Source organism: Panthera leo, chromosome A1 (assembly GCF_018350215.1).
Source record: "Panthera leo isolate Ple1 chromosome A1, P.leo_Ple1_pat1.1, whole genome shotgun sequence".
Taxonomy (NCBI): Eukaryota; Metazoa; Chordata; class Mammalia; order Carnivora; family Felidae; genus Panthera; species Panthera leo.
In genome coordinates this window covers 1,586,899-1,614,624 of record NC_056679.1, presented here as the reverse complement: position 1 = coordinate 1,614,624, position 27,726 = coordinate 1,586,899, and the positions used below count along the sequence as shown (strand labels likewise).

Below are 27,726 nucleotides of genomic sequence, written 5' to 3'. Positions count from 1 at the left end.
ATAGCTAAAAGAATAACCAAACAAAAATCAATAAGAAAATGACAAATTCCTTAAAAATGCACCTGATCCAAAGTGACACAAGAAAGTCAAAATAATGTTATAATTATTAAAAAAGTAGAATCTGTTTAATAAAACCCTCCCTATAAAGACAACTTTGAATGCAGACAGCTTTACTAGTAAATTCCTCTATTTGTTTAATAAAGAAATAATACCAATCTCATAAACTCCTCTGGGGGGGGGGGGGAAACCACATCCAAACTTGTGATATAAAGTCAGCTTAACCTTGTAAACAAAGTCAAAGACATTATTTTTAAAAATGTTTTATTTATTTTTGAGAAAGAGAGTGAACGGGGGAGAGGCAGAGAGAAAGAGAGCAAGACAGAGAATCTGAAGCAGGCTCCATGCTATCAGCACAGAGCCCGATGCAGGGCTCAAACTTATGAGTTATGAGACAGATCATGACCTGAGCTGAAGTCGGACGCGTAACTGACTGAGCCACCCAGGTACCCCCAGAGACATTATTTTTAAAAATACAAACCTCATCCTTCTCATTAATATGGATGGGAAAATGCTTAGGTACTGATTAGCAAATCAAATCCAGTGATATTTTAAAAGGATAATACATCACAATCAAGTGGAGTTAAATTGATAAGAATTGATAAAAATTCTTAGCCTGACCAGAAACAAAAGTAAAAATTCCTTAATTTGATAGAGTATTTACAAGAATCCAATAGCAAACATCATACATAATGGCAGGTTGTGAAAAGTTTTAACCCTGTGAATTCAGGAAAAAACAAAAATGCCTACTATATCACCACTTCTATTCAGCACTGAACTGGACATCACAGCCAGTGTAATGAAGCAAGAAAACAAACAGAAAGAAGCATAAAGATTGACTAGAAAGAAAGAAAAGTGTCATTATCTGCAGATAGAATAAATGTGTATTTAGATAACCCAAAAGAATCTAGAGATGACTATCTGAAAAAGTAAATTTATTAATAAGGTCAGTGGATAAATATCACTAAAATTCAACTGTATATCTACATACAAGAAATGCACAAGTAGAAAACAAAATTTTAAAACTATGCTGTATGCCATCAGAAACATCAAACGTGTAGGAATAAATGTAACAAAAGACATGCAGATCTCTAGACTTAAAACTAAAAAGTATTTCAAAGAAATTACAAAGACCTAAATGGAGGAATGTATTGTACTTACGGATTTGAAAAGTAAACATCTTAAAGATGTCAGTTCTCTCCAGCCTGATCATTGGATTTCAATAAAATCCCAATTATTTCCCCAGTAGGTCAAGAGAAGTGACAGACAAGCTGCAGACTAAAAGAAATCATTTGAAAAACACTGTCCAGATCTTCGCTAAGCTACTGTGCCGTACTGCTACCTTGGCGTCCATCTTGTTTGGCCACGTGGCCTGTTGGGACCAAAAACTAACACTAGCCTCTAACACAAGTACGTGTCCCAGGCAGCAATCTGTAGAGCACCAAGCAAATCTAAGTTCCTGATAGGACTTCCCCAAAAGTCCTTGTGATAAACAGTCTCCCCCACCTCCCAAGGCCTTCCCCTTATGCACCCCCTACACAGACCCTCATGGAGCTTCCTGACGCCCCTACTCTTTGGTTTGAATGGACCCATCTGGCCTTATGCCATGAGCCCCAGAACACTCCACCCACAGATGCTAGTAAGGCATGTGCCCCAGGTCCTGCCTCTCTCTGCCTGTATCTGTCTTGACTTCCCTGGGTGGCATTGCCAGGTATGCTGTGTACTTCCCCTAGGGTCTATAACAAACTTACCTCAGTTTCTCATGGTCGAGAATAATATTCCATTGTATGGTTATACCAGTACACAGCAATGAAAATGAACAAACCAGAGCTACATGCAACAACATTGCCAACTGCTATAGAGTAAAACACACCAGACACAAAACAACAGGCATGGTACGAGTCCACCTATATAATGTTTAAAAGAATGCAAAACTAAATTATAGTGTTTAGGAATGCCTGGTTGTGTGGTTAAAGTATGTAGAAATGCTAGGAAGTGATTTACCATTTCTCTGGAGACACCTGTCACCCTTCAACATGGGAGGGGCAGGGTCTGGGATAGGCTCAGCAGAGCTTCTAAGGTGCTATGTTCTCTTCTTTAAATTTTTTTTTTTAACTTTTTTTTTATTATTTATTTTTGAGACAGAGAGAGACAGAGCATGAACGGGGGAGGGGCAGAGAGAGAGGGAGACACAGAATCGGAAGCAGGCTCCAGGCTCTGAGCCGTCAGCCCAGAGCCCGACGAGGGGCTCGAACTCACGGACCGCGAGATCGTGACCTGAGCTGAAGTCGGCCGCTTAACCGACTGAGCCACCCAGGCGCCCCTGGGTGTTCTCTTCTTTAAATGTTATTTATCTAAGCTATGTAATGACATAGGTGTTTGCTGTGTGATAAATCACTGAGCTGATGTTATTATTTTGTACAATTTTTATGTGCTTTACATTACACCACAAGGTTAAAAATAATTTTAACCCTATATTAAATGAATTAACAAAATATAGTAAGAATGACAGAATGATATATAATTGAAAAATCCAAATAATGTCAAGACTGAATTTTCCTTTTTCTTTTTTTATTTAAATTTTTAAAAATTAAAAAAAATTATATATATATAGATTCCTCAAGTGGGAGAGGGACAGAGGGAGAAAGAATTTTTAAAATTTTATTTAAATCCAAGTTAGTTAACATATAGTGTAATAATGGTTTCAGGAGTAGAATTTAGTGATTCATCACTTACATATAACACCCACTGCTCACCACAAGTGCCCTTCTTAGTGCCCATCACTCATTTAGCCCATCTGCCCACCAAACACCCCTCCAGCAACCCTCAGTTTGTTCTCTGAATTTAAGACTCTCCTATGGTTTGCCTGTTTTTAACTTATTTTTTCCTTCCCTACCCCTATGTTCATCTGTTTTGTTTCTTAAATTCCACATGAGTGAAATCATATATTATCTTTCTCTAACTTATTCAACTTAGCATAATACACTCTACTTCCAACCATGTTGTTGCAAATAATAAGATTTCATTCTTTTTGATTGCTGAGTAATATTCCATTGCGGGGGTGGGGGTGGTGTGTGTGTGTGTGTGTGTGTGTGTGTGTGTGTGTGTGTGTGTATCACTTCTGTATCCATTCATCAGTCGATGGACATTTGGGCTCTCCACAGGTTGGCTATTATTGATAGTACTGCCATAAACATTGGGGTCCATATGCCCCTTCCAATCAGCATTTTTGTATCCTTTAGATAAACACTACAATGTGCAATTGCTGGGTCATAAGCTAGCTCTATTTTTAACTGTTTTGAGGAACCTTCATATTGTTTTCCAGAATGGCTGCACCAGTTTGCATTCCCACCAGCTGTGCAAAAGTGTTCCCCTTTCTCCGCATCCTCGCTAACATCTGTTGTTTCCCGAGTTGTTAATTTTAGCCATTGTGACAGGTGTGAGGTGGTATCTCATTGCAGTTTTTTTTTTTTTAATTTGTATTTACCTGATGATGAATGATGTTGAGCATCTTTTCATGTACCTGTTAGCCATCTGGATGTGTTCTTTGGAAAAGTGTTCATTCATGTCTTTGGTCCATTTTTCACTGGATTATTTGTTTTTTGGGTTTTGAGTTTGATAAATTCTTTATAGATTTTGGATACTAACCCTTTATCTGATACATCATTTGCAAATATCTTCTCCCATTCCATTGGTTGCCTTTTAGTTTTGTTGATGGTTTCCTTCACCATGCAGAAGCTTTTTATCTTGATGGGGTCCCAGTAGTTCATTTTTGTTTTTGTTTCCCTTGACTTCAGAGATATGTCTAATTAGAAATTGCTGCAGCCAAGGTCAAAGAGGTTGTTGCCTGTTTTCTCCTGTAGGATGATGGTTTCCTGTCTCACATTTGTCTTTTATCGATTTTGAGTTTATTTTTGTGTATGGTGTAAGAAAGTGGTCCAGATTCATTCTTCTGCAGGTCTCTGTCCAGTTTTCCCAACACCATTTGCTGAAGAGACTGTTTCTTCCATTGGATAGTCTTCCCTGCTTGTCAAAGATTAGTTGGCTATAGATGTGTGGGTCCATTTCTGGGTTCTCTATTCTGTTCCATTGATCTCTGCATCTGTTTTTGTGCCAGTACCACACTTTCTTGATGATTACAGGTTTGTAACACAACTTGAAGTCCAAAATTGTGATGCCTCCAGCTTTGGTTTTCTTTTTCATCATTACTTTGGCTATTCAGGGTCTTTTCTGGTTCCATACAAATTTTATGATGGTTTGTTCTAGCTCTTGAGGAATGCTGGTATTATTTTGATAGGGATTGCATTGAATATGTAGATTGCTTTGGGTAGCATCAACATTTTAACAGTATTTGTTCTAATCCATGAGCATGGAATGCCTTTCCATTTCTTTATGTCTTCTTTAATTTCTTATATAAGCTTTCTATAGTTTTCAGCATACAGATCTTTTACCTCTTTGGTTATGCTTATTCCTAGGTATTTTATGGGTTTTGGTACAATTGTAAATGAGATCGATTCCTTGATTTCTCTTTCTGCTGCTTCATTATTGGTGTATAGAAATGCAACTGATATCTGTACATAGATTTTATATCCTGCGACTTTGCTGGATTCATGTATCAGTTCTAGAAGTTTTTAGGTGGAGTCTTTTGGGTTTTCCAAAAGGAAAACAGGGTTTTCACTCTGTGAAGAGTGAAAGTTTGACTTTTTCCTTGCTAATCTGTATGCTTTTTCTTTCTTTTTATCTGATTGCTGAGGCTAGGACTGCCAACACTGTGTTGAACAGTGGTGAGAGTGGACATCCCTGTTGTGTTCCTGATGTTAGGGGGAAAGCTCTCAGTTTTCCCCTTGAGGATGATATTAGCTGTTGGTCTTTTGTACACGGCCTTTAGGATGTTGAGGTATGTTCTTTCTATGCCTACTTTCTTGAGGGTTTCTATCAAGAAAAGATGCTGTATTTTGTTAAATGCTTTTTCTGCATCTATCAAGAGGATCATATGATTCTTACCCTTTCTTTTATTAATGTGATATATCACATTGATTTGTGGATATTGAACAAGCCCTGCAGCCCAGGAATAAATCCCACTTGATCATGATGAATAATTCTTTAAATGTATTGTTGGATTTGGTTTGCTAGTATCTTGTTGAGAATTTTTGCATCCATGTTCATCACGGAGATTGGTCTGTGGTTTTCCTCTTTAGTGGGGACTTTGGTTTTGGAATCAAGGTAATGCTGGCCTTGAATGAGTTTGGATGTTTTCCTTCCATTTCTATTTTTTGGAACAGCTTCAAAAGAATAGGTGTTAAGTCTTCTTTAAATGTTTGGTAGAATTCCCTGGAAAGCCATCTGGCCCTGGACTCCTGTTTGTTAGGAGATTTTTTATTACTAATTCAATTTCTTCACTGGTTATAGCTCTGTTCAAATTTTCTATTTCTTCCTGATTCAGTTTTGGTAGTTTATATTTCTAGGAATTTTTCCATTTCTTCCAGATTGCTCAATTTGTTGGTATATAATTGTTCATAATATTCTCTTATTATTGTTTGTATTTCTACAGTGTTGGTTGTGATGTCTCTGCTTTCATTCATGATTTTATTTATTTTGGTCCTTTCCTTTTTCTTTTTAATAAATCTGGCTAGGGGTTTATCAATTTTGTTAATTCTTTCAAAGATCCAGATCCTGTTTTCGTTGATCTGTTCTGCTGTTTTGTTTTGTTTTTTTAATATCATTGGTTTCTGCTCTAATCTTTATTATTTCCCTTCTACTGCTGTTTTGGGGCTTTATTTGCTGTTATTTTTCCATTTTCCAGCTCCTTTGGGTGTTAAGATTAGGTTGTGTATTTGAGACATTTCTTCCTTCTTTAGGAAGGCCTGGATTGCTATATACTTCCCTCTTATGACTGCCTTTGCTACATCCCAGAGGTTTTGGGCTGTCATGTTTTCATTTTCACTGGCTTCCATGTACTTTTTCATTTCCTCTTTAATTTCTTGGTTAACCCATTCTTTCTTTAGTAAAATGTTCTTTAATCTCAAAGTATTCGTGGTCTTTCCAATTTTTTTCTTGTGATTGATATCTATAGAAGTTTCATAGTGTTATAGTCTGAAAATATGCAAGGGATGATCTCAATCTTTTTGTACTTGCTGAGGGCTGATTTGTGCCACAGCATGTGATCTATTCTGGAGAATGTTCCATGTACACTTGAAAAGAATGTGTATTCTGATGCTTTGGGATGAAATATTCTGAATGTAAACTGTTAAGTCCATCTGGTCCAGTGTGCCATTCAAAGCCAGTGTTTCCTTGTTGGTTTTCTGCTTAGGTGATCTGTCCATTGCTATAAGTGGAGTGTTAAAGTCCCCTACTATTATGGTATTATTATCAATGAGTTTATGTTTGTGATTAATGGACTTATATGTTTGGGTGTTCCTTTGTTGGGGGCATAAATATTTACAACTGTTAGATCTTACTGGTGGATAGACCCCTTAGTTATATGATATAATGCCCTTCTTCACCTCTTGTTACAGTCTTTGTTTCAAAATCCAGTTTGTCCGGGGGCGCTGAGGTGGCTCGGTTATTTGAGCATCCAACTTCGGCTCAGGTCATGATCTCAGTTTCTGAGTTCGAGCCCTGCATCGGGCTCGCTGCTGTCAGTGCAGAGCCCACTTTGGATCCTCTGTCCCCCCCTCTCTCTGACCTTCCCCACTTGCTCTCTGTCTCTCTCGTAAATAAATAAACATTAAAATCTAGTTTGTCTGATAGAAGTATGGCTACTCCAACTTTCTTTTGATGTCCATTAACATGATAAATGGTTCTCCATCCCCTTACTTTCAATCTTCCAGGTGTCTAAAATGAGTCTCTTGTAGGCAGCATATAGATGGCCCTTTTTTTTTTTTTTAATCCATTCTGATACCCTATGTCTTTTGATTGGAGCATTTAGTCCATTTACATTTAGGGTGATTACTGAAAAATATGAATTTAGTGCCATAGTGTTGCCTATAGAGTTGGAGTTTCTGGTGATGTTCTCCGATCCTTTCTAGTCTTTGTTGCTTTTGTCCTTTTTTGTTTCATTTTGTTTTTTCTCCACTCAAATAGTCCCCCTTAAAATTTCTTGAAGGGCTGGTTTAGTGATCACACACTCCTTTCATTTTTGTTTGTCTGGGAATCTCTTCATCGAGAGAGAGAGTCCTAAGCAGATTCCATGCTCAGTTTGGAGACTGACACGGGGCTCAATCCCACAACCGTGGGATAGTGACCTGAGCTGAAATCATGAGTCAGACGCTCAACCGAAAGAGCCACTCAGGTGCCTTTTTTTTAAATAGCCACATTAATATCATTTTAAAAAGTCTTTAATGTAAATCAGCCTTAAAAAGCTAGGTCTGAATGAATAGAAAAATAATAGTCTTTAAATTTCAAAACTGGTTCCCTTTTACTGAATGATTTAACATAAAATACAAGGAACTGGTCTAACGGCTCCAGGTCTAAGGTGAAACAGAAGACTCTATACTGAGTTCTGTCTTGATGATATAATAGAAATATTATTCAAATGGAACAGAAATCCGATAGCTTAGTTTAAATGTTTCTTTATGTTAATTTCAAGTCCTAAAAATTATCCAGACATTGAGCAGATGTTATTTATATCTTAAAAAGCCTCTTCTTTAGTTTTTTACAAAGAACAAGACATTTGAGGAAAGCAGACACGGAGGAAGTATGACACCCACAAAGAACCATTATGGAATGTTTTCCTACATATGAAACATCTCGTAACCCCAGGCAAAGGCTCTGATGTTGACTGTAAACAGCACAGCCCTGCATTTAAAAACATAGACAGATAAGCAGATAGGTGGAGAGACAGATATGCACATGGGTTCCGTATGTGTATAGCCACATAAAATGTACACTATATGCACCCATGTCCACATACACATATAGAGTAAAGTTTCTGAAAAATATGATGTAAGCTTTACATCTTTCTTCAAAGTTACTAGAAACATGGGCTTTCATGTAACCTGAGCTTTGGTAAATTTTTTTTTTTCAACTGCCAAGTTCCATGTAGGGAAATGAACGCCTACCTAGTTAACACATAAAGAAATAGGACTTAATACATTTTAGGTTATAAACGGAGTCTTTAAAATACCCATGTGTTATAACAAGTGTGTTATGAACACTATGTTTGTTGGCAAAAACTAACACTTCTATTAGTTTTCTACTGGAGGATCAATGTCAGCAAAATGGTGGTATAGGAATTTCTAGTGCCTGTATCCTCCCAGAAATATCAATTTTAAGATCTATCCATGCATGAAAATACTTCCACAAGAGCTAAGGATTCTACATGAGGGATTACACCACCTGGGTGGAGGTGAGCTATATGAAAAGATAGGATAGATAGAATCACACACCCTCTTTGCCTCTCCTTTGAGCCCAGACAGCTCAGCATGGAGAAAGGGGCCTTTCTGTGAGAGAAGTTGAGTAAAGTAAGTGTCTGACTTCACCACAGCCTCCAGTCCAGCCTGCCCCAGCACCAGAGTGACTCTCATTGCCCTTAATGGCTCTGGCAGTCTCCTGTGAATCCAGGCCGCTGCCCACCCTGGTGCCTGTGGGATTCTACATCGTTAGGTGGCTCCTTGGTAGTGCCTGTGAAACCAGGTGGCCCGCTTGCCCCAGTGCCTATCGGCTCTAGTGGCTACAAGTGGCTCCTGCAAACCTAAGTCCCTGGCCCAATGGGCACCAGTAGGCCCCGGTGGTTCCAGGCAACCTCCACGGCCCCAGGTTCCCAGCCAGCTCCCCAGCCAGCTCCCACGAACCCAGGCTCCTGGCACATCCCAGCATCCGCCAGCTCCCAGGCAGCAACTTTGGCCCAATGCTTCCAATCAGCACCTGTAAACCCGGAGATAGTACGACTAGGCCTAGACACAGGATGACTACTGTGTCCTCAAGCTTTCAAGCCACCTCAGCACCAGGCTAGCTACTAGCCTCAAGCCTCCAGACCATCCCAGCACCAGGTCAACCCTCAACTGGCAGCACCATTTCCCTCCACCGGCCCAACATAAACGCACATCCACCCACGGGACTTGCTCACACCGCTGCCTCTATCCCTGCACGTTGTGCTTCTGCCAGTGTACCCCTTTCGACAGCCCGCCTTAGTCTGGATGCTGCGGGGCCCCTCCCCCAGATGACCCACGGCACCCAAAGCCTGCCCGCATGCCAGGCCCTCTGCCCTCCGCTGTGCTTCAGCAGATCTGCCCTCTCCAGTACACTCTTGGCCAGAGCCCATACAGGATGGTGCCGCAGGCCTGGTAGTGTGCAAGCAGCCCCTACAGCGGCCAGCACCACTCCAAGGTGACTTCTGCCCCGGAGACTGGGAAAAATAACCACACACACACACCAGTCAGATGGAGGCCCCAGCCGTGGGCTGGCGGCAGACAACTGGTCCAACTGCAGGCCCTGCGAACCGGTGAAAGCTTCTCAGGGGACAACACAGGGAAAGCGTCCTGCAGTTTGGTGCTACCGCATCTCTGGCAAATGCTTGTTCTGCCTCGACTGGAGCCCAAGGCCTCTCCAGACTGGCCCACCACACCACAAAGGCAAAGGGAGCCACTGGCGAAGGAGAAAGTGGCTCAGCCACACAGCAGGGCACACGCATCACACACAGGAGGCATTCTCTGAAGCACCAGGGTGTCGTAAACAGGGAACACTGCACGGCACGGCTTACGAGACCACTTCTTTACGAGACCAGTACTCTAGGGGTGCCTGGGTGGCTCAATAGGTTCAGTATCTGACTCTTGATTCTGGCTTAGGTCATGATCTCACAGTTTGTGAGACTGATCCCTGCATCAGGCTCTGTGCCGACAGCGCGGAGCCTGCTTGAGATTCTCTCTTTCCCTCGCTCTCTCTTCCTCTCCCCTGCTCTCTCTCTTTCTCTCAAAATAAATAAATAAACATAAAAAAAATAAGGCCAATGCTCTAAAGAACAGGGGACAGCCTGACTTTTGTCACACACTGAAACAGACACAGAGAGACAAACTGAGGAGACAGAGGAGTATGTCCCAAACAAAAGAACAGGAGAATATCACAGCAAGAGACCTAAGTGAAACAGAGGTAAATAATATGCCTGATAGAGAATTTAAAGTAATGATCATAAAGATACTCACTGGACTTGACAGAAGTGGAGGACATAAGTGAGACCCCTAATGATGAGATATAAAAGAATCAATCAGAAATGAAGAATACAATAAATGAAATTAAAAATACATTAGATAGTATAAATAGTAGGCTAGACGAGGCAGAAGAACCAATCACTGACCCTACAGGATGGAGTAAGTGAAAGTAATCAAGCTGAGCAGATGAGGAAAAAAATTTTTGCAAAAGAAGAACAGACTTAGGCAATTCAGTGATACCATCAAATGTAATAACATGACATGACAGGGATCCCAGAAAGACAAGAGAAAGCAAAGGGGACAGAAAATGTATTTGAAGAAATAGTTGAAAACTTCCAGAATCTGGAGAAGGAAACAGAAATCCAGATCCCCCAACAAAATGTAACCAAAGAAGTTCCACGCCAAGACACATAGTAATTAAAATGGCAAAAAGTAGTGAGTAAGGAAAAAATTTAAAAGCAGCAAGAGAAAAGAAGTCAGTCACCTACAAGGGAAAGCCCATAAGGCTGTCAGCAGATTTTTCAACAGAAACTTAGCAGGCCAGAAGGGAGTAGCATGATATATCCAAAGTGCTCAAAGGAAAAAATGTGCAGACAAGAACACTAGACCTAGCAAGGCTATCATTCAGAATAGAAGGAGAGATAAAGAGTTTCCCAGAAATGTTAAAGGGGACTCTTTGAGTGAAAAGACCATAAGCAAGAATAAGAAAAGTAGGAATCAAAAAAGCAATAAAAACAAGTTCTCTGTAAATATCACTCAAGGGATTCACAAAATAAAGGGACATAAAGTATGCCACCATATACCTAAAATGTAGAGAGGAGAAGAGTAAAGAATGGGTTCTGAGCCTGGATGGCTCAGTCGGTTAAGCATCCAACTCTTGATCTTAGCTTAGGTCATGATCTCATAATTCATGAGATTAAGCCCCACATCAGACTCTGCACTGACAGCATGGAGCCTGCTTGGGATCTCTCTCTCTCCCTCGTTCTCTGCCCCTCCTTGGCTTGCACTCTCTTTCTCTCTCCCCTTCTCAAAGTAAATAAATAAACTTAAAAAAAAAAAAAGAATGGGCTCAAATTTAAGTGACCATCAACTTAATACAGACTGCCATATGAACAAGAAGTTATATACATACCTAATGGTAACCACAAGTCAAAACTACTAACAGATATACAGAAAATAAAGAGAAGAAGTCCAAGTATATGACTAAAGAAAGCCAAGTAATCATGAAAGAAGAGAGCAAGAGAAGAAAGGAATGGAGAAAAACTGTAAAAACAACCATAAAACATGTAACAAAATGGCAATAAATACATATGTATCAATAATGACTTTGAATGTAAACAGGCTAAACACTCCAATCAAAAGACAAAGTGTGATGGAGTGAATGAGAAAACAAGACCTACCTGGACATTACACGGATCCCAGACCTACACTGCCTAGAAAGAGCCTCATTTCAGACCTAAAGACACATGTGGATTGAAAGTGAAGGGATGCACACTCAGTGGCAGCCACTGTGGAGACTGGACTTTGCTCGTTCGTGCACCTTGCTCAGCCTCTCTGCAACCATGTCTGACAAACCCAGTATGACTGAGATTGAGAAATTCAATAAGTCAAAATTGAAGAAGATAAATGCAAGAGAAAACTCCACAGCCTTCAAAAGAAACAGCTAAACAGGAGACGCTAGCAGGTGAATCATGAGGCATGCACCACCAGTATGCACTGTGCATTCCACAAGCACTGCCTTCTTATTTTACTTCTTTTAGCTGTTTAACTTTGTAAAATACAAAGAGATCGGATCAAGTTTAAATGACTGTGTTGCCCTTTCCACATCAAAGAAGAGAACTACCGACAATGAAGGCCATGCCTGCCTCTCCCATCTATCTGGCTAGCAGGGAAGGAAAAGAGTTTGCATTCTGGTAAGGAAGAAGCTGTGTAAAACAACAGTGAAATCTAGGGCATAAATCAAGCTGGTCCAAGGAATCCTGCAGGCTGTAAAATGTAGTTTAATCAGAGTGCCATTTTTTTTGCTCAAATGATTTTAATTACTGGAATGCACAATTTTTTAAATATGCAAATAAAAAGTTTCAAAACCTGAAAAGAAAAAAAAAAAAAGAAAGTGAAGAGATAGAGAAGAAGCATTTATCACTCAAATAGATGTGAAAAGAAAGCCGGGATAGCAATACTATTTATATCGGACAAAACAGATTTTAAAACAAAGATTGTAACAAAACACAAACAAGTACACTAAATAATCAATAAGGGGACAATCCAATAAGAAGATATAACAATTGTAGGGGCTCCTGGGTGGCTCAGTCGGTTAAGCGACTGACTTCGGCTCAGGTCATGATCTCATGGTCCGTGAGTTCGAGCCCCATGTCAGGCTCTGTGCTGACAGATCAGAGCCTGGGGCCTGCTTCAGATTCTGTGTCTCCCTCTCTCTCTGACCCTCCTTCGTTCATGTTCTGTCTCTCTCTGTCTCAAAAATAAATAAACATTAAAACAAAAATTAAAAAAAAAAAGAAGATATAACAATTGTAAATATTTAGGCACCCAATGTAGAAGTACCCAAATACATAAAACAGTTAATAACAAACATAAAAAAGAAATAATTGATAGTAATTACATCAACAGACAGATCATCTAAACAGAAAATCAACAAGGAAACAATGGCTTTGAATGACACACTGGACCAGATGGACTTAACAGACATATTCATCCTAAAACAGCAGAACACACATTCTTTTCCAGTGACCTGGAACATATTCCGCAACAGATCACATATTACGCCATAAAACAGGTCTCCACAAATGCAAAAAGATCAAAGTCATTCCATGCATCTTTTCTGACCACAGTGCTATGAAATTAGAAATCAACCACAAGAAAAAAAATCTGGAAAGAACACAAATACATGCAGGTTAAATAACATGCTACTAAACAGTGAATAGGTCAAACAAGAAATCAAAGAGGAAATCAAAAACTACAGGGAGATAAATAAAAATGAAAACAAAATGATCCAAAATTTTTGGGATGAAGCAACAGAAGTTTATAAAGGGAAGTTTATAGGAATACAGACCTACCTGAAGAAAAATCTCAAATAAGCAACCTAACCTTACACCTAAAGGAGCCCAAAAAATAACAACAAACAACACCCAAAACCAGAAGAAGAAAGGAAATAATAAAGGTTAGAGCAGAAATAAATGAAATAGAAACTAAAAAAAAACAAAACAAAAAAATGCACACACACACACACAAACAATAGAACAGTTCAATGAAACTAGGAGCTAGTTCTTTGAAAAGATCAATAAAACTGATAAACCTTTAGCCAGACGCCTAAGGAAAAAAAAAAAAAAAGAGTACTCAAACAAATTCAGAAATGAAAAAGGAGAAATAACAACCCAATACCATAGAACTACAAAGGATTAAGAGAATATTATGAAAAATCATATGCCAACAAGTTGGACAACCTAAAAGAAATGGATAAATTCATAGAAACCTGCACCTCCCAAAACCGAATCAGGAAGAAACAAAATTTGAACAGCCCAATTACCAGCAAACAAAATTGAATCAGTAATCAAAAAACTCCCAACAAACAAAGGTTCTGGACCAGATGGCTTCACGGGTGAATTCTACCAAACATTTAAAGAAGAGTTAATATCTATCCTTATCACCAACATCTATTCCAAAAAATAGAAGATGAAGGAAAATTTCCAAATTTGTTCTATGAGGTCTGCATTACCCTGATATCAAAACCAGATACAGACATCACAAAAAAAGAGAAGTACAGGCCGATACCTCTGATGAATATAGATGCAAAAATCTTCAGCAAGATATTAGCAAACCCAATCCAACAACACAGTAAAAAATCATTTAGGATGCCTGGGTGGCTCAGTTAAGCGTCTGACTTCAGTTCAGGTCATGATCTTGAAGTTCGTGGGTTCAAGACCCACAATGGGCTCTGTGCCCACAGCTCGGAGCCTGGAGCCTGCTTCAGATTCTGTGCCTCCCTTTCTCTCTGTCCCTCCCCTGCTCGCACTCTGTCTCTCTCTCTCTCAAAAATAAATAAACATTAAAAAAAAAAATCATTCATCATGTTCAAGTGGAATGTATTCCTGGGTTGCAAGGATGGTTCAATATTCGCAAATCAATCAACATGATACATCACATCAAAAAGAGAAAGGATAAAAACCATGCAATCATTTCAACAGATGCAGAAAAAGCAGAGAGAAATGACCGTAATCCCCGAGATGACATTTAACACCAGGCCAGGACAGTAACCATCATACAGAAAATGGAGCAGAGAGAGAGAGATTCTGTAAGGGAGAACTCCCAAGAAAAACCTGAGTCCTCAACAGAAACAAACAATGCAAAAAAAGAGAGCCAGGCAACTGGAAATACCAATAAAAACAAAACATCATGGATCACCTGTGAAGCCTCCAGTACAAATTAAACCAGGAAGACAATGTATTCCGAGGAATCAAATGGACTCCAAGTAAGAAACAGAATGGGTAAACATCTAAGAGACGATAAAAATATGCAGAAAGCTGCACAGCAAAGGAAACGACCAACAAAACTAAAAGGCAACCAACGGAATGGGAAAAGATATTTGCAAATGACACATCGGACAAAGGGCTAGTATCCAAAATCTATAAAGAGCTCATCAAACTCCACACCCGAAAAACAAATAACCCAGTGAAGAAATGGGCAGAAAACATGAATAGACACTTCTCTAAAGAAGACATCCGGATGGCCAACAGGCACATGAAAAGATGTTCAACGTCGCTCCTTATCAGGGAAATACAAATCAAAACCACACTCAGATATCACCTCACGCCAGCCAGAGTGGCCAAAATGAAATCAGGAGACTATAGATGCTGGAGAGGATGTGGAGAAACAGGAACCCTCTTGCACTGTTGGTGGGAATGCAAATTGGTGCAGCCGCTCTGGAAAGCAGTGTGGAGGTTCCTCAGAAAATTAAAAATAGACCTACCCTATGACCCAGCAATAGCACTGCTAGGAATTTATCCAAGGGATACAGGAGTACTGATGCATAGGGGCACCTGTACCCCAATGTTTATAGCGGCACTCTCAACAATAGCCAAATTATGGAAAGAGCCTAAATGTCCATCAACTGATGAATGGATAAAGAAATTGTGGTTTATATACACAATGGAATACTACGTGGCAATGAGAAAAAATGAAATATGGCCTTTTGTAGCAACATGGATGGAACTGGAGAGTGTGATGCTAAGTGAAATAAGCCATACAGAGAAAGACAGATACCATATGGTTTCACTCTTATGTGGATCTTGAGAAACATAACAGAAACCCATGGGGGAGGGGAAGGAAAAAAAAAAAAAAAAAAAAAAAAGAGGTTAGAGTGGGAGAGAGCCAAAGCATAAGAGACTGTTAAAAACTGAGAACAAACTGAGGGTTGATGGGGGGTGGGAGGGAGGGCAGGGTGGGAGGGAGGGCAGGGTGAGTGATGGGTATTGAGGAGGGCACCTTTTGGCATGAGCACTGGGTGTTGTATGGAAACCAATTTGACAGTAAATTTCATATATTAAAAAATAAAAAAAATAAAAAAATTAAAAAAAAATAAAAATAAAAATAAAAAAAAAATATGCAGAAAGCATAAGTTACATCTAGGAAGGAAGAACATGAAAAGTAATTAGAAAACTAAAAAACAAAACCCAAGCTCACAGATACAGAGAACAGTCTGGTGGTTGCCAGGGTGGAAGTAGGAAGAGGGTGAAATGGATGAAGGGGCTCAACAGGTACAAATCTCTAGTTTATAAGATAAAGTAAGACATGGGATATAACACATAGCATAGTGATCATGGTTAATAATACAGTACTGCATGTTCGAAAGTTACTAAGATAGATCTCAAAAGTTCTCATCGTAAGAAAAAAAATCGTAACTATGTACGGTGACAAATGTTAACCAGACTTATTGTGATCATTTTGCAATACACACAAATTTCAAATCATTATGTTATATACCTGAAACTGATGTAATGTTACATGTAAATTATATCACAATTAAAATAAAACAAAAACAGAAAGCAAGCAAGCTAAGACAGTAATACTTCTGTACTTGACTCTGTAACTAGGTACATGTATCTTGAATTTTTAAAATTCTCTAAGACACAATATAGAAGAGGTCACAGACTGAGTCCATGATTACTTGAAAGAACACAGAAAAAAGTTCCATGAGGGGTAACTTTGGGTTCAAAAGAAAGATGTTCTACCCCTTAAAGACGTTCAGAAATGAAACAAATGAGTTGAATACCAGAAGACTCCAAGCAGAGATTAAATGGCTACCTATATGGGATGCTACAAAGGGATTCTTGTACTGGGTGGAAGATTCACTACTCATTCAGCAAATGATCTAAGACTTTTCCAACTCTTCACTTCTATTTACAAAACAGGTTACACCAGGAGACAACAGCCCCTTTACATGTGAGAGCTATTCCTCAGGATAGAAAGTTTTACTTAAGAAATGACATGCGCAATAAGGAAAACTTTTGCTTTTAGAATGCCCTATATAGATTTTGTCATATAGTATTATTTGCCTGATAAGTAGAAATAAACATTCATAATTACTCACCCTTCTAATAAAATTTTAAAATCAATAAAAGTATGTATTATAAAAACATAGCATCCAGTTATACTGAATTTCTTCTCTTACCAATCATAACCTACAGCAAAAGATGTTTCAATTACAGGAGCAATGAGTTTTGCAGCTGTCATGATGTATTTTTCTGCCATAGCTTTCCTGTATCAAAGAAACAAAAAAGTATTATTTAGAAACATGGTATAGAGAGCTTGGATTTTTTTAAGTATAAACATTGTCTGTCAAAGCTAACATACCATCAAAGTCTACTAGATGGTGGACAGCTATACTAGAAATCTGTCCATAAGTCAAGTTGACAACCATGGCTAGGAAATGGGACTAGCAAGGCATGACTGCCTTCTGGACCAAATTTAACTTTTTTTTTAATTAAAAAAGTTTTTTTTGAATGTTTATTTATTTTTGAGAGAAAGAGAGACAGAGCAGGAGCGGGGGTGGGGCAGAGAGGGGGACACAGAATCCGAAGCAGGCTCCAGGCTCTGAGCTGTCAGCACAGAGCCCGACGCAGGGCTCGAACTCACGAGCCGTGAGATCATGACCTGAGCCGAAGTCGGATGCTCAACCGACTGAGCCACCCAGGCGCCCCAACTCTTTTTTTTTTTTCCAATGCATGCCGACAAATCAAAAAGAAACACTGGAGAAACACAAAGCTCTGCAGCTGAAGCTATATAACTGCACTGTCCATGGACATGAAAGGAGAGGGTAAAAATGACCACTGAAGAACAGTGTGTACGGTAAATGGTAAAACTGAATTACTACATGTCTCCGTAGATTTGTCTAATCTGTACCTTTCATATAAATGGAATCATAGATATACAGTCTTTTGTGACTGCCTCCTTTATTTATCATGTTTTCAGGGTTCGTGTTTATTGTAGCACGTATTGGTCCTTCATTTCTTTTTGTGGCCAAATAATATTCCATTATATGGATAGACTATATATTCTTTATCCATTTAACAGTTGTGGACATTGGGTTGTTTCTACTTTTTGGATATTATAAATGCTGCTTCTATGAACATTTGTGTGAAGTTACTGTATATATATACAGTATATATATATATATACTGGGTTAAGTATGAGGTTAAGTATGAGGAACTGTATATTAAGTATGAGTACTGTATATATATACAGTATATATATATATATACTGGGTTAAGTATGAGGAACTTTTGCTGAAGAACCTTTGCAGGAACTTCCAAACTGTTTTCCAAAGCGGCTGTAGCATTTTACATTCCTGCCACCAGCATGCAAGATTTCCATTTCTCCACATCCTCACCAACATGTGCTATTATCTGTCTTTTGATTACAGTCCTACAAGTGGGTATGAATTGGTACCTGGTTGAGGTTTTGAATTGCTTTTTCCTAAGTATAGAAGTTAACACATCTTTTCAAGTGCTTACTGGGCATTTGCATACCTAGTTTGAAGAAATGTCTACTCAGATCCTTTGTATGTTTTTAATTGGGTTATTGGCCTTTTTATTATTGAGTTAGAAGAGTTCTTTTTATATTGGAGAAATAAGTCCCTTCTTGGATACATGGTTTGCAAAAATTTTCTCCCATTCAGTGGGCTTTCACTTCCTTGATGGTGTCCATTGAAGAACAAAAGTTTTAATTGTGATGAAGTCCAATTTACCTATTTTTTTTTCCTTTTGGTGTGCTTTTGGTGTCGTATCTAAGAAGTCACTGCCTAACACAAGATCAGTAATAATTACTTGTCTTTTCCTAACAGTTCTAGCTCTTATAGTTAGGTCTATGATCTATTTTAAAGTAATTTTTGTGTATGGTGTGAGAGAGGCACAACTTCATTCTCTCCCATGAGGATATTCAATTGTCCCAGCACCATTCGTTGAAAAGACTATCTTTTCCCCCATCGAATTGTCCTGGCACTTTTGTTAATTATAAATACAAGAGCTTATTTCTGGACTCTCAATTCTATCCTGATTTCTATGTCTATCTTTATGCTAACTAGCATAAAGTACTACCACGCTTGATTGGGGTAGCTTTGTAGTATAAGCCCTCCAACTTGGCTCTTCATTTTTCAACCTGTTTTAGCTAGTTTGGATCCGTTATATTTCCATATGAGTTTTAGGATCAACTTGTCACTTTCTAAAAACCAATGCTCGGATTTTGATATGGATTACACTGCATATATAAAATAATTTGGGGAGGACTGCCATCATAACATTAAGTGCCTACCCACAAAAATGGGAGGTCTTCCCATTGACCTAGCATATCCTTCAACAAAGTCTTATAGTTTTCAGAGTATAAATTTTACATTTCATTTGTTAATATTATTCCTAATTATTTTTTATGCTACTGTAAATGCAATGACGAGTTTAATTTTGGATACTTCACTGGTAGTATACAGTATTGATGCTTATATTTTGATCTCTTACTCTGCAAGCTTGCTGAACCTACTAGTTGTAATTGTTTTTTAGTGGATTCTAAAATTTTATGTAGGATATTCCATGTATAAGATCATGTGGTCTCTAAACAGACATAGTTTTACTCTTCTTTCCAATCTGGATGTCTCTTACTTCATTTTCTTGCCTAATTTCCATAGTTAGAACCCCTAGTGCAATGTTGAATAGAATTGGTAAGAGTGAATAATATCTTGTTTCTGATCTAACGGGGAAAGCATTTAGCCTTTCACCATTAAATATTATGTCAAACTGTGGGTTCTTCATAAATGTCCTTTATCAGATTGAGGAACTTCCTTTCTACTTCTAGCCTCTTGAGGTTTGTTTTGTTTGTTTAGCATCAAAGCACACTAGATTTTATCAAAAGCATTTTTAAAATTTATTTATTTAAATTCAAGTTGTTAACATACCATGTAGTATTGGTTTCAGGAGTAGAATTTAGTGATTCATCACTTACATACGACACCCAGTGCTCATCCAAACAAGTGTCCTCCTTAATGCCCATCACCCATTTAGCCCAGCCCCCCCCCCCCCTAGCAACCCTCAGTTTGTTTTTAAGAGTCTCTAAAGGTTTGCCTCCTTCTGTTTTTTTTTTTTAAGTTTATTTCTTTTGAGAGAGCGAGGGAGTGAGAGTGCATGCACAAGCAGGGGACGGGCAGCAAGAGGGAGAAGGAGAGAATCCCAAGCAGGGATTCCCAATGAAGGGCTTGAACTCACAAGCCATGAGATCATAACCCGAGTGGAAATCAAGAGTCGGATGCTCAACCGACTGAGCCACCCAGGCGCTCCTGTTTTTATTTTTCCTTCCCTTCACTTCTGTTTACCTGTTTTATTTCCTAAATTCCACACAAATGAAATCATATTTGTCTTTCTCTGACTTATTTTGCTTGGCATAATACACTCTAGTTCCATCCACATTGCTGCAAATGGCAAGATTTCATTCTTTATCTTCTTTATCCGTTCTTCAGTCGATAAACATTGGGTTCTTTCCATAATTTGGCTAATTGTTGATAGCACTGCTATAAACACTGGGGTGCAGGTGCCCCTTCAAATCAGCATTTCTGTATCCTTTAGATAAATGCCTAGTAGTGCAATTGCTACCCTAAGGGGCAGTTCTACTTCACATTTTTTGAGGAACCTCCATACTGTTTTCCAGAGTGGCTGCACCAATTTGCATTCCCACCAACAGCACAAAAGTGTTCCCCTTTCTCTGCATCCTCACCAACATCTGTTATTTCCTGAGTTAATTTTAGCCATTCTCACAGGTGTGAGGTGGCATCTCATTGGGGTTTTGATTTGTTTCCCTGATGATGAGAGATCTTGAGCATCTTTTCATGTGTTTGTTAGCCATCTGGACGTCTTCTTTGGAAAAGTGTTCATTCGTGTCTTTGGTTTATTTCTTGACGGGATTATTTGTTTTTTGGGTGTTGAGTTTGGTATGTTCTTTATAGATTTTTGATACTAACCCTGTATCTGGTGTGTCTAATATCTTCTCCCATATTCTTGCTAATATCTTCTCCCATTCCGTCAGTTGCCTTTTAGTTTTGTTGGTTTCCTTCACTGTGCAGAAGCTTTTTAAACTTTTTAAAAATTTATTTGAAGAGAGAGAGAGAGTTTGTACACATGTGGAGGAGAGGCAGAGAGAAAGACAGAGAGAGAATCCCAAGCAGGCTCAGTGTTGTCAGCACAGCATCCCATGTAAGGCTTGATCTCACAACTGTGAGATCATGACCTGAGCAGAAACCAAGAGTTAGATGTTTAACTGAATGAGCCACCCAGGTGCCTCCAGAAGCTTTTTATCTTGATGAGGTCCCAGTAGTTCATTTTCCCTTGCCTCCAGAGACAGGTCTAGTAGAAGTTGCTGCAGCCAAAGTCAAAGAGGTTATTGCCTTGTTTTCTCCTTTAGGATTTTGATGGTTTCCTGTCTCACATTTAGGTCTTTCATCCATTTTAAATTTATTTTTGTCTATGGTGTAAGAAAGTGGTCCAGATTCATTCTTCTGCAGGTCGCTGTCCAGTTTTCCCAACATCATTTGCTGAAGATACTCCACTGGATATTCTTTCCTGCTTTGTCAAAGATTAATTGGCCATACATTGTAGTCCATTTCTGGGTTCTCTATTCTGTTCCACTGACCTATATGCATCTGTTTTTGTGCCAGTACCATACTGTCTTGATGATTACAGGTTTGTAATGCAATTTGAAGTCCAGAATTGTGATGCCTCCAGTTTGCGTTTTCTTTTTCAACATAACTTTGGCTATTTGGTGTCTTTTTTGGTTCCATACAAATTTTAGGTTTGTTCTAGCTACGTGAAGAATGCTGGTGTTTCTGTGACAGGGATTGCATTGAATGTGTAGATTGCATTTGGTAGTATAGACAATTTAACAATATTTGTTCTTCCGATCCATGAGCATGGGATGTCTCCCCATTTCTTTGTGTCTTCTTTAATTTCTTATACAAGCTTTCTATAGTTTTTAGTGTGCAGATCTTTTACCTCTTTGGTTAGGTTTATTCCTAGGTATTCTACGGCTTTTGGTGCAATTGTAAATGGGATCGATTCCTTGGTTTCTCTTTCTGCTGCTTCATTATTGGTGTACAGAAGTGCAACTGATTTTCGTACGTTGATTTTATATTCTGCAATTTTGCTGAATTCATGTCTCAATTCTAGGAGTCTTTTGGGTTTTCCACATAGAGTATCATGTCATCTGTCAAGAGTGAAAGTTTGACTTCTTTCTTGCCGATTTGTATGCCTTTTCTTTTTGTTGTCGGATTGCCGAGGCTAGGACTTCCAGGACTATGTTAAACAACAGTGGTGACAGCAGACATCCTTGTTGTGTTCCTGACCTGAGGGGGGAAGCTATCAGTTCTTCCCTACTGAGGATATTATCTGAGGGTCTTTCATATAGAGGCGTTAGAATGTTGAGATATATTCCTTCTATCCCTACCTTCTTGAGGGTTTTTATCCAGAATGGATGCTGTATTTTGTCAAATGCTTTTTCTGCATCTACTGAGAGGATCATATGGTTCTTATCCTTTCTTTTATTAATGTGGTATATATCACATTGATTGATTTGCAAAATTGAACCAGCCCTGTAGCCCAGGAATAAATCCCACATGATCTTTTTCTTTGGTTTAAACTGAGATGATGTGGTTTTGTCCTCTATTCTATTGACATCCTTTATTATACTCATTGTTTTTTAGATCTGTTGTTTCTTTTTTTTTTTTTTTTTTTTTTTTTTTTTTTTTTGTCTTATTTTGGTATCAGGGGAATACTAGCCCCATAAAATGAACTATCTTCTGGAAGAAACTGTATAGAACTGATGTTAATTCCTAGAACTCCCTAGTAAAACCATATGGGCCTGGAGATCTCTTTTTGGGGTGTTTCAAAATTACAAATTAAATCACATTAGGTGAGTTGTGGTCATTTGTGTTTTTCCAGAGAGTGGTTCCATTCTGTCCAAGCTGTCAACTTTATGGGTACAGGGTTGCTTGTAGTATTCCCTTATTATCTTTTTTGGTGTCTGCTAAGTCTGTAGAGATAGCTCTTGTTTTGTTCCTGATACTGGTAATTTGTGTCTTCTCTATTTTTTGTCAGTTTTGCTGTAAGTTTCTCAATTTTATTGATCTATTCAAAGAATCAGCTCTGTGTTTCATTGATATTTCTTTTTTTCAATGTTAATGATTTCTGTTATTATTTCTTCCTTTGGCTGATTTTGCTTTTCTTTTTCTAGTTTATTAATCTGACAGCTTAGAGTATTAATTTAAGGCTTTTCCACTATCATTCTAATTGCTTTCCCTTAGGTGTTGTTTTTCTTTGTCTTCTTTCAAGCCTTTTTATCTTTAATTTTCAGAAGTTTAATCATAATGTATCTTCACATGGATTTCCTTGGGTTTACTCTTTTTGGTATTAATCATTTTTTTGTATTGTATATTTATTCTCTCGTCAAATTTGGGGAATTTTATCAGCCACTATTTCTTTAGCCCAATCTCTTTCTCCTCTCCATCCAAGACACAGATACTGCGAATGGCAGGTCTTTTGTTATAGTCCCAGATATCACTTAGGCTCTCTTCATTTCTGGTTTTTAGTCTATTTTCTCTCTGTTGTTCAGACTGGGCAATTTCCATTTTTCATCTTCCAGTTCACTGAATCTTTCCATTTCCCCTTTATTTTCCTGTGGAGCCCATCCACTAGGCTTTTTATTTGAATTATTGTATTTTTCAAAAAAGTTAAAATTTTCCATTTGGTGCTTCTTTATATTTGCAGAGACTTCTTTTCTGAGGGTTTTTACTTTTAAATTTGCTTTAAGCATGCTCATAGTTGCTTGCTGAAGCATTTGTATCACGTTTGCTTTGCCAGATAATTCTAACATCTTTGTCCTAATAATATTGGCATCTATTGATTAGATTGTTCATTCATTTGGTTTGAAATCATCCTACTTCCTTATGATGAGTGATTCTTGATCAAAACTTGGACATTACATGGAGCGCATGGGTGGCTCAGTCAGGTAAGTGTCCAACTTTGGCTCAAGTTACGATCTTGTGCTTTGTGAATTCGAGCCCCACATCAGGCTCTCTGCTGTCAGTGCGAAGCCCGCTTCAGATCCTCTGTCTCTCTCTGCCTCTCCCCTACTCACACTCTCGGTCTCTCTCAAAAATTAAAACGTTAAAAAAAAGCTTGGATATTTCTACAGTATAATACTCTCAATTTTTATTTAAGTCTGTTTTAGCTGTTTTCTTGACACTGCTCTAGCAGGGGGAGAAGAGACACCACCTTATGAGTGCCAGATAATAGATGGCCAGGTTTCCCCACACGGCCTTTTTTGATACTCGAGGCAGGAAGAAGTCTTTGTTTCTGCTGGATGGGGTAGGAGTTCCTGTTTCTACCACGGTCCCTATTGACACCATAGTGGGGTGGCCTTGTTACCGCTGAGTGATGATGAAAGTTTTGATTCTCCACCATTTTCTCTGATACCAGAGAGAGGGGAAGGAGTGCTTCATTACTCTGATGGAGTAGAATTCCAGGCTCCCCATGTGCTATCTGCTGAAACCAAAGACTGCTGGGACTCATTAAGGGTCTGTGGAGATTAAAGTCCTGGCTCCCTACCTGGTCTTTTGGGATATGGAGTGTCTCCTTACAGCCTTTTCAGAGTGGGAAGCCAGGCTCCCACTTGACTTTTTGTTGGCAGGCACAGGAGTGGGGCCGTAGTTTGTGTGTGCAGTATTTGTCTAAAGGTTTTCAGTTTTGATAGACTATTCCTTTCCTTGTCCTCTGGCTAGAAAATTGGGCTTTTCTTGGGGCTTTTTGTTTGTTTTTAAAAATATACCCACTGATGTTTTCTAACTGGCAATTTCTTCACATACAAGTCTGGGAAAGATGAGGGGACTCACTGCCATTGTTCCTCAGGTCCTGAGGTCCTTTGCTGATCTGCCCTCTTCTCTCCACCTTTCTTCTTGTATTTGTTTTATACATAATTTCCAAGGTTTTCATTTGTACTTAGTGGGAATAACAGGGAAAACTATGTCTACTCCTCTTCCCAGAAGAAGTCAGTTATTTTTAATGCTAAACTAATTTTTTAAGTTCGAGAGTGAGAGAGAGAGAGAGGGAGAGAGAGAATACATGTGTTGAGAGGGGGAGGTGCAGAGAGAGGGAGAAAAAGACTTCCATGCAGCTGTACGGTCAGTGCAGAGCCTGATATGGAGCTCAATCTCAACAAACTGTGAGATCGTGACCTGAGCTGAAATCAGGAGTCAGACAGACGCTTAACCAACTGAGCCACCCAGGCACCCCTAAACTAATTTTTAAAGTTAAACTAATTTCTGGGGTGCCTGGGTGGCTCAGTCGGTTGAGTGTCCGACTGGCTCAGGTCATGATCTCACAGTTTGTGAGTTTGAGCCCCGCGTCGGACTCTGTGCTGACAGCTCAGAGCCTGGAGCCTGCTTCAGATTCTGTGTCTCCCTTTCTCTCTGCCCCTTAGCCTCCTCATGTTCTGTCTCTCTCTCTTAAAAATAAAATAAATAAAAACATAAAAAAAATTTTTTTAATTAAACTAATTTCTAAAAATTAAGGGCCTTCCACGCATATGATGAAATCTTATTCAGCCTTATAAAAGAAGGAAATCCTATCACATGCTACAACATGGAAGGACCTTGTAGACATTATAAGTGTACTATAATTTCATTTACATGAGGAAAATAAAGCAAATTCATAATAACAGAAAGGAGAACGGTGGGTGTTTGGTGCTGGGGGCAGGACCTGGAGAAATGTTGTTCAGTGGGTAGAGATGTAGATTACGAAGATACAAAGAGTTCTGGGGTGAAATAAGTGAAGGGGATTAAGAGTACACTTATCATGGTGAGCACTGAGAAATGTACAGGATTGTTGAATCGCTATACTGTATACCTGAAACTAATATAACATTAATTACACTGGAATTACAAACAAATAAATAAAAATAATTAAAAAAATTAAAAAATAGATTTAGCATATGACCCAATACCTACACACACGAGTTCTGAAGACTGGTTATAAAACGTGAATGCATTTAACACTACCAAACCATGAAGTCTTTCTTATGCATCATGATTAATTAAGATGGTAAATTTTATGCTATGTGTATTTTATCACAATTTAAAAAATTAAAGGCTCTCTATTGTGTGATATACTTCTAATATACCTGTTGCATGTTCAATACATATTAGAACTTTCAAACCATAGTTGGCAGAGTCTAGGTACCATACTGGAGGAAGGAAGAAAAAAGTACAATTTTGTCTTTGGGAGTTGAAATTTAATTGGGAAGCTGGACAAAAATACATAAAGATACAATCTGTTAAAGAAAGGTAGTATAAACAAAGTTGCAACATTGCAACAAATGCAGAGGAGAGGTGAATTACAAGAAAATAGTAAGAGTAACTGGGTAAGAATAACTGGGGTCAGCCTGAGGACTGTGATTACTTAGGAGAAAAGAGAATCTAGTAATGTACAGAATTGGTGAAACAATAGCACTATTTAATATACTGAATATAACAAGTCTTGAGAGAAATAATCAGAATGTATATTTAACTCATAAAAATTAAACCTATGTTACTAAAGTGTGCAAAATATTACCGTTCACGTTCCATTTGCCTTAGATGATCATTTTTTATAGCTTCAATTACTAAGTTAGTATGTGGATCATCCTGGGAAAATAAAATTGGGAAAAAAGTGATTAATTCAGAAGCAAATACTGAGAACTTGGATTTTTTTTTTTTTAATTTTTTTTAATGTGTATTCATTTTTGACAGAGAGAGACAGACCATGAGCGGGGAAGGGGCAGAGAAAGAGGGAGACACAGAATCTGAAGCAGGCTCCAGGCTCTGAGCTATCAGCACAAGCCCGAGGCGGGGCTTGAACTCACGAACCGTGAGATCATGACCCGAGCCGAAGTCGGACATGAGCCACCCAGGTGCCCCTAAGAGCTGAACCGACTGAGCCACCCAGGTGCCCCTAAGAGCTTGGATTTCTAATCAACCACACCACTAAGTTAGTTAGTAGAGTAAATTAATCTTTCTAAACTGTTTTCCCTTATGTAAAGTAGAACTTTTCTTATTCCTGATTATCTATCACATTCTCCTTGAACTAACAGATTCTGAGCAGCTGATAAAAGGTCAGGCCGGATAGAACAGGACCAAGTACACAGAAGCTGTGTGATATTATAAATTCTAAACTCAAATGTAAATGATTTAATGATCATCAAATTACTTAGTAATCCATATCTCTACTCTTTATTAAAAATAGATTTTTTCACAACATAAATTTCTTCTCAATAAAAACAATATATATAATTAATGTTTACATAGCACATGCTATGTTCCAGGTACTGTTTTAAGCATTTCACTTGCATTATCTCAATCCTCACAACCCTATAAAGTAGGTTATTATAATTTCCTGTATTGTATATAAAGAACTGAGGCATAAGAAGAGTTAAGTATTGTATGGTGCAGCCAACGGCTAGGCGGTAATACCCTTACAATCTATTAACAAATCTATTAATTCAATTTATGAAATTGGCATTATTCTCTTATTTTTGATCTATAAATACAGGCAATTTCATACTGTTTGGTTTAATAGAAAATAATATGGCAGCATACCAATAATTTATATGTAAAACTCTGGAAAATATTTTATTTTATTTAAAAAAAAAATTTTTTTTTTAACGTTTATTTTATTTTTGAGACAGAGAGAGACAGAGCATGAACAGGGGAGGGGCAGAGAGAGAGGGAGACACAGAATCGGAAGCAGGCTCCAGGCTCTGAGCCATCAGCCCAGAGCCCGACGCGGGGCTCGAACTCACAGACCATGAGATCGTGACCTGAGCTGAAGTCGGACACTTAACCGACTGAGCCACCCAGGCGCCCCTGGAAAATATTTTAAAAACATTAAGAAAAATCATCTCACTCCCTGGAAACTACTGTTTCTATTTTGGTGTATTTCCTTTCAGT

At 38.5% G+C, this 27,726-nt stretch overlaps 1 protein-coding gene and 1 pseudogene across 2 annotated transcripts in view; one reads left to right on the top strand and one right to left on the bottom strand.

Moving 5' to 3' along the window:
* IFT88 (intraflagellar transport 88) overlaps nucleotides 1-27,726 on the bottom strand; it is a 132,178-nt gene that overhangs the window by 67,807 nt on the left and 36,645 nt on the right. For both annotated transcript variants that reach the window (XM_042922561.1, XM_042921783.1), the window contains exons 13-14: nucleotides 26,354-26,424; nucleotides 16,888-16,974 (exon numbers count right to left, since the gene is read on the bottom strand). In XM_042922561.1, the coding sequence (XP_042778495.1) occupies nucleotides 16,888-16,974; nucleotides 26,354-26,424 (158 nt within the window). The remainder of the gene's footprint in view (nucleotides 1-16,887; nucleotides 16,975-26,353; nucleotides 26,425-27,726) is intronic.
* On the top strand, nucleotides 11,753-11,897 carry LOC122210541 (annotated as a pseudogene).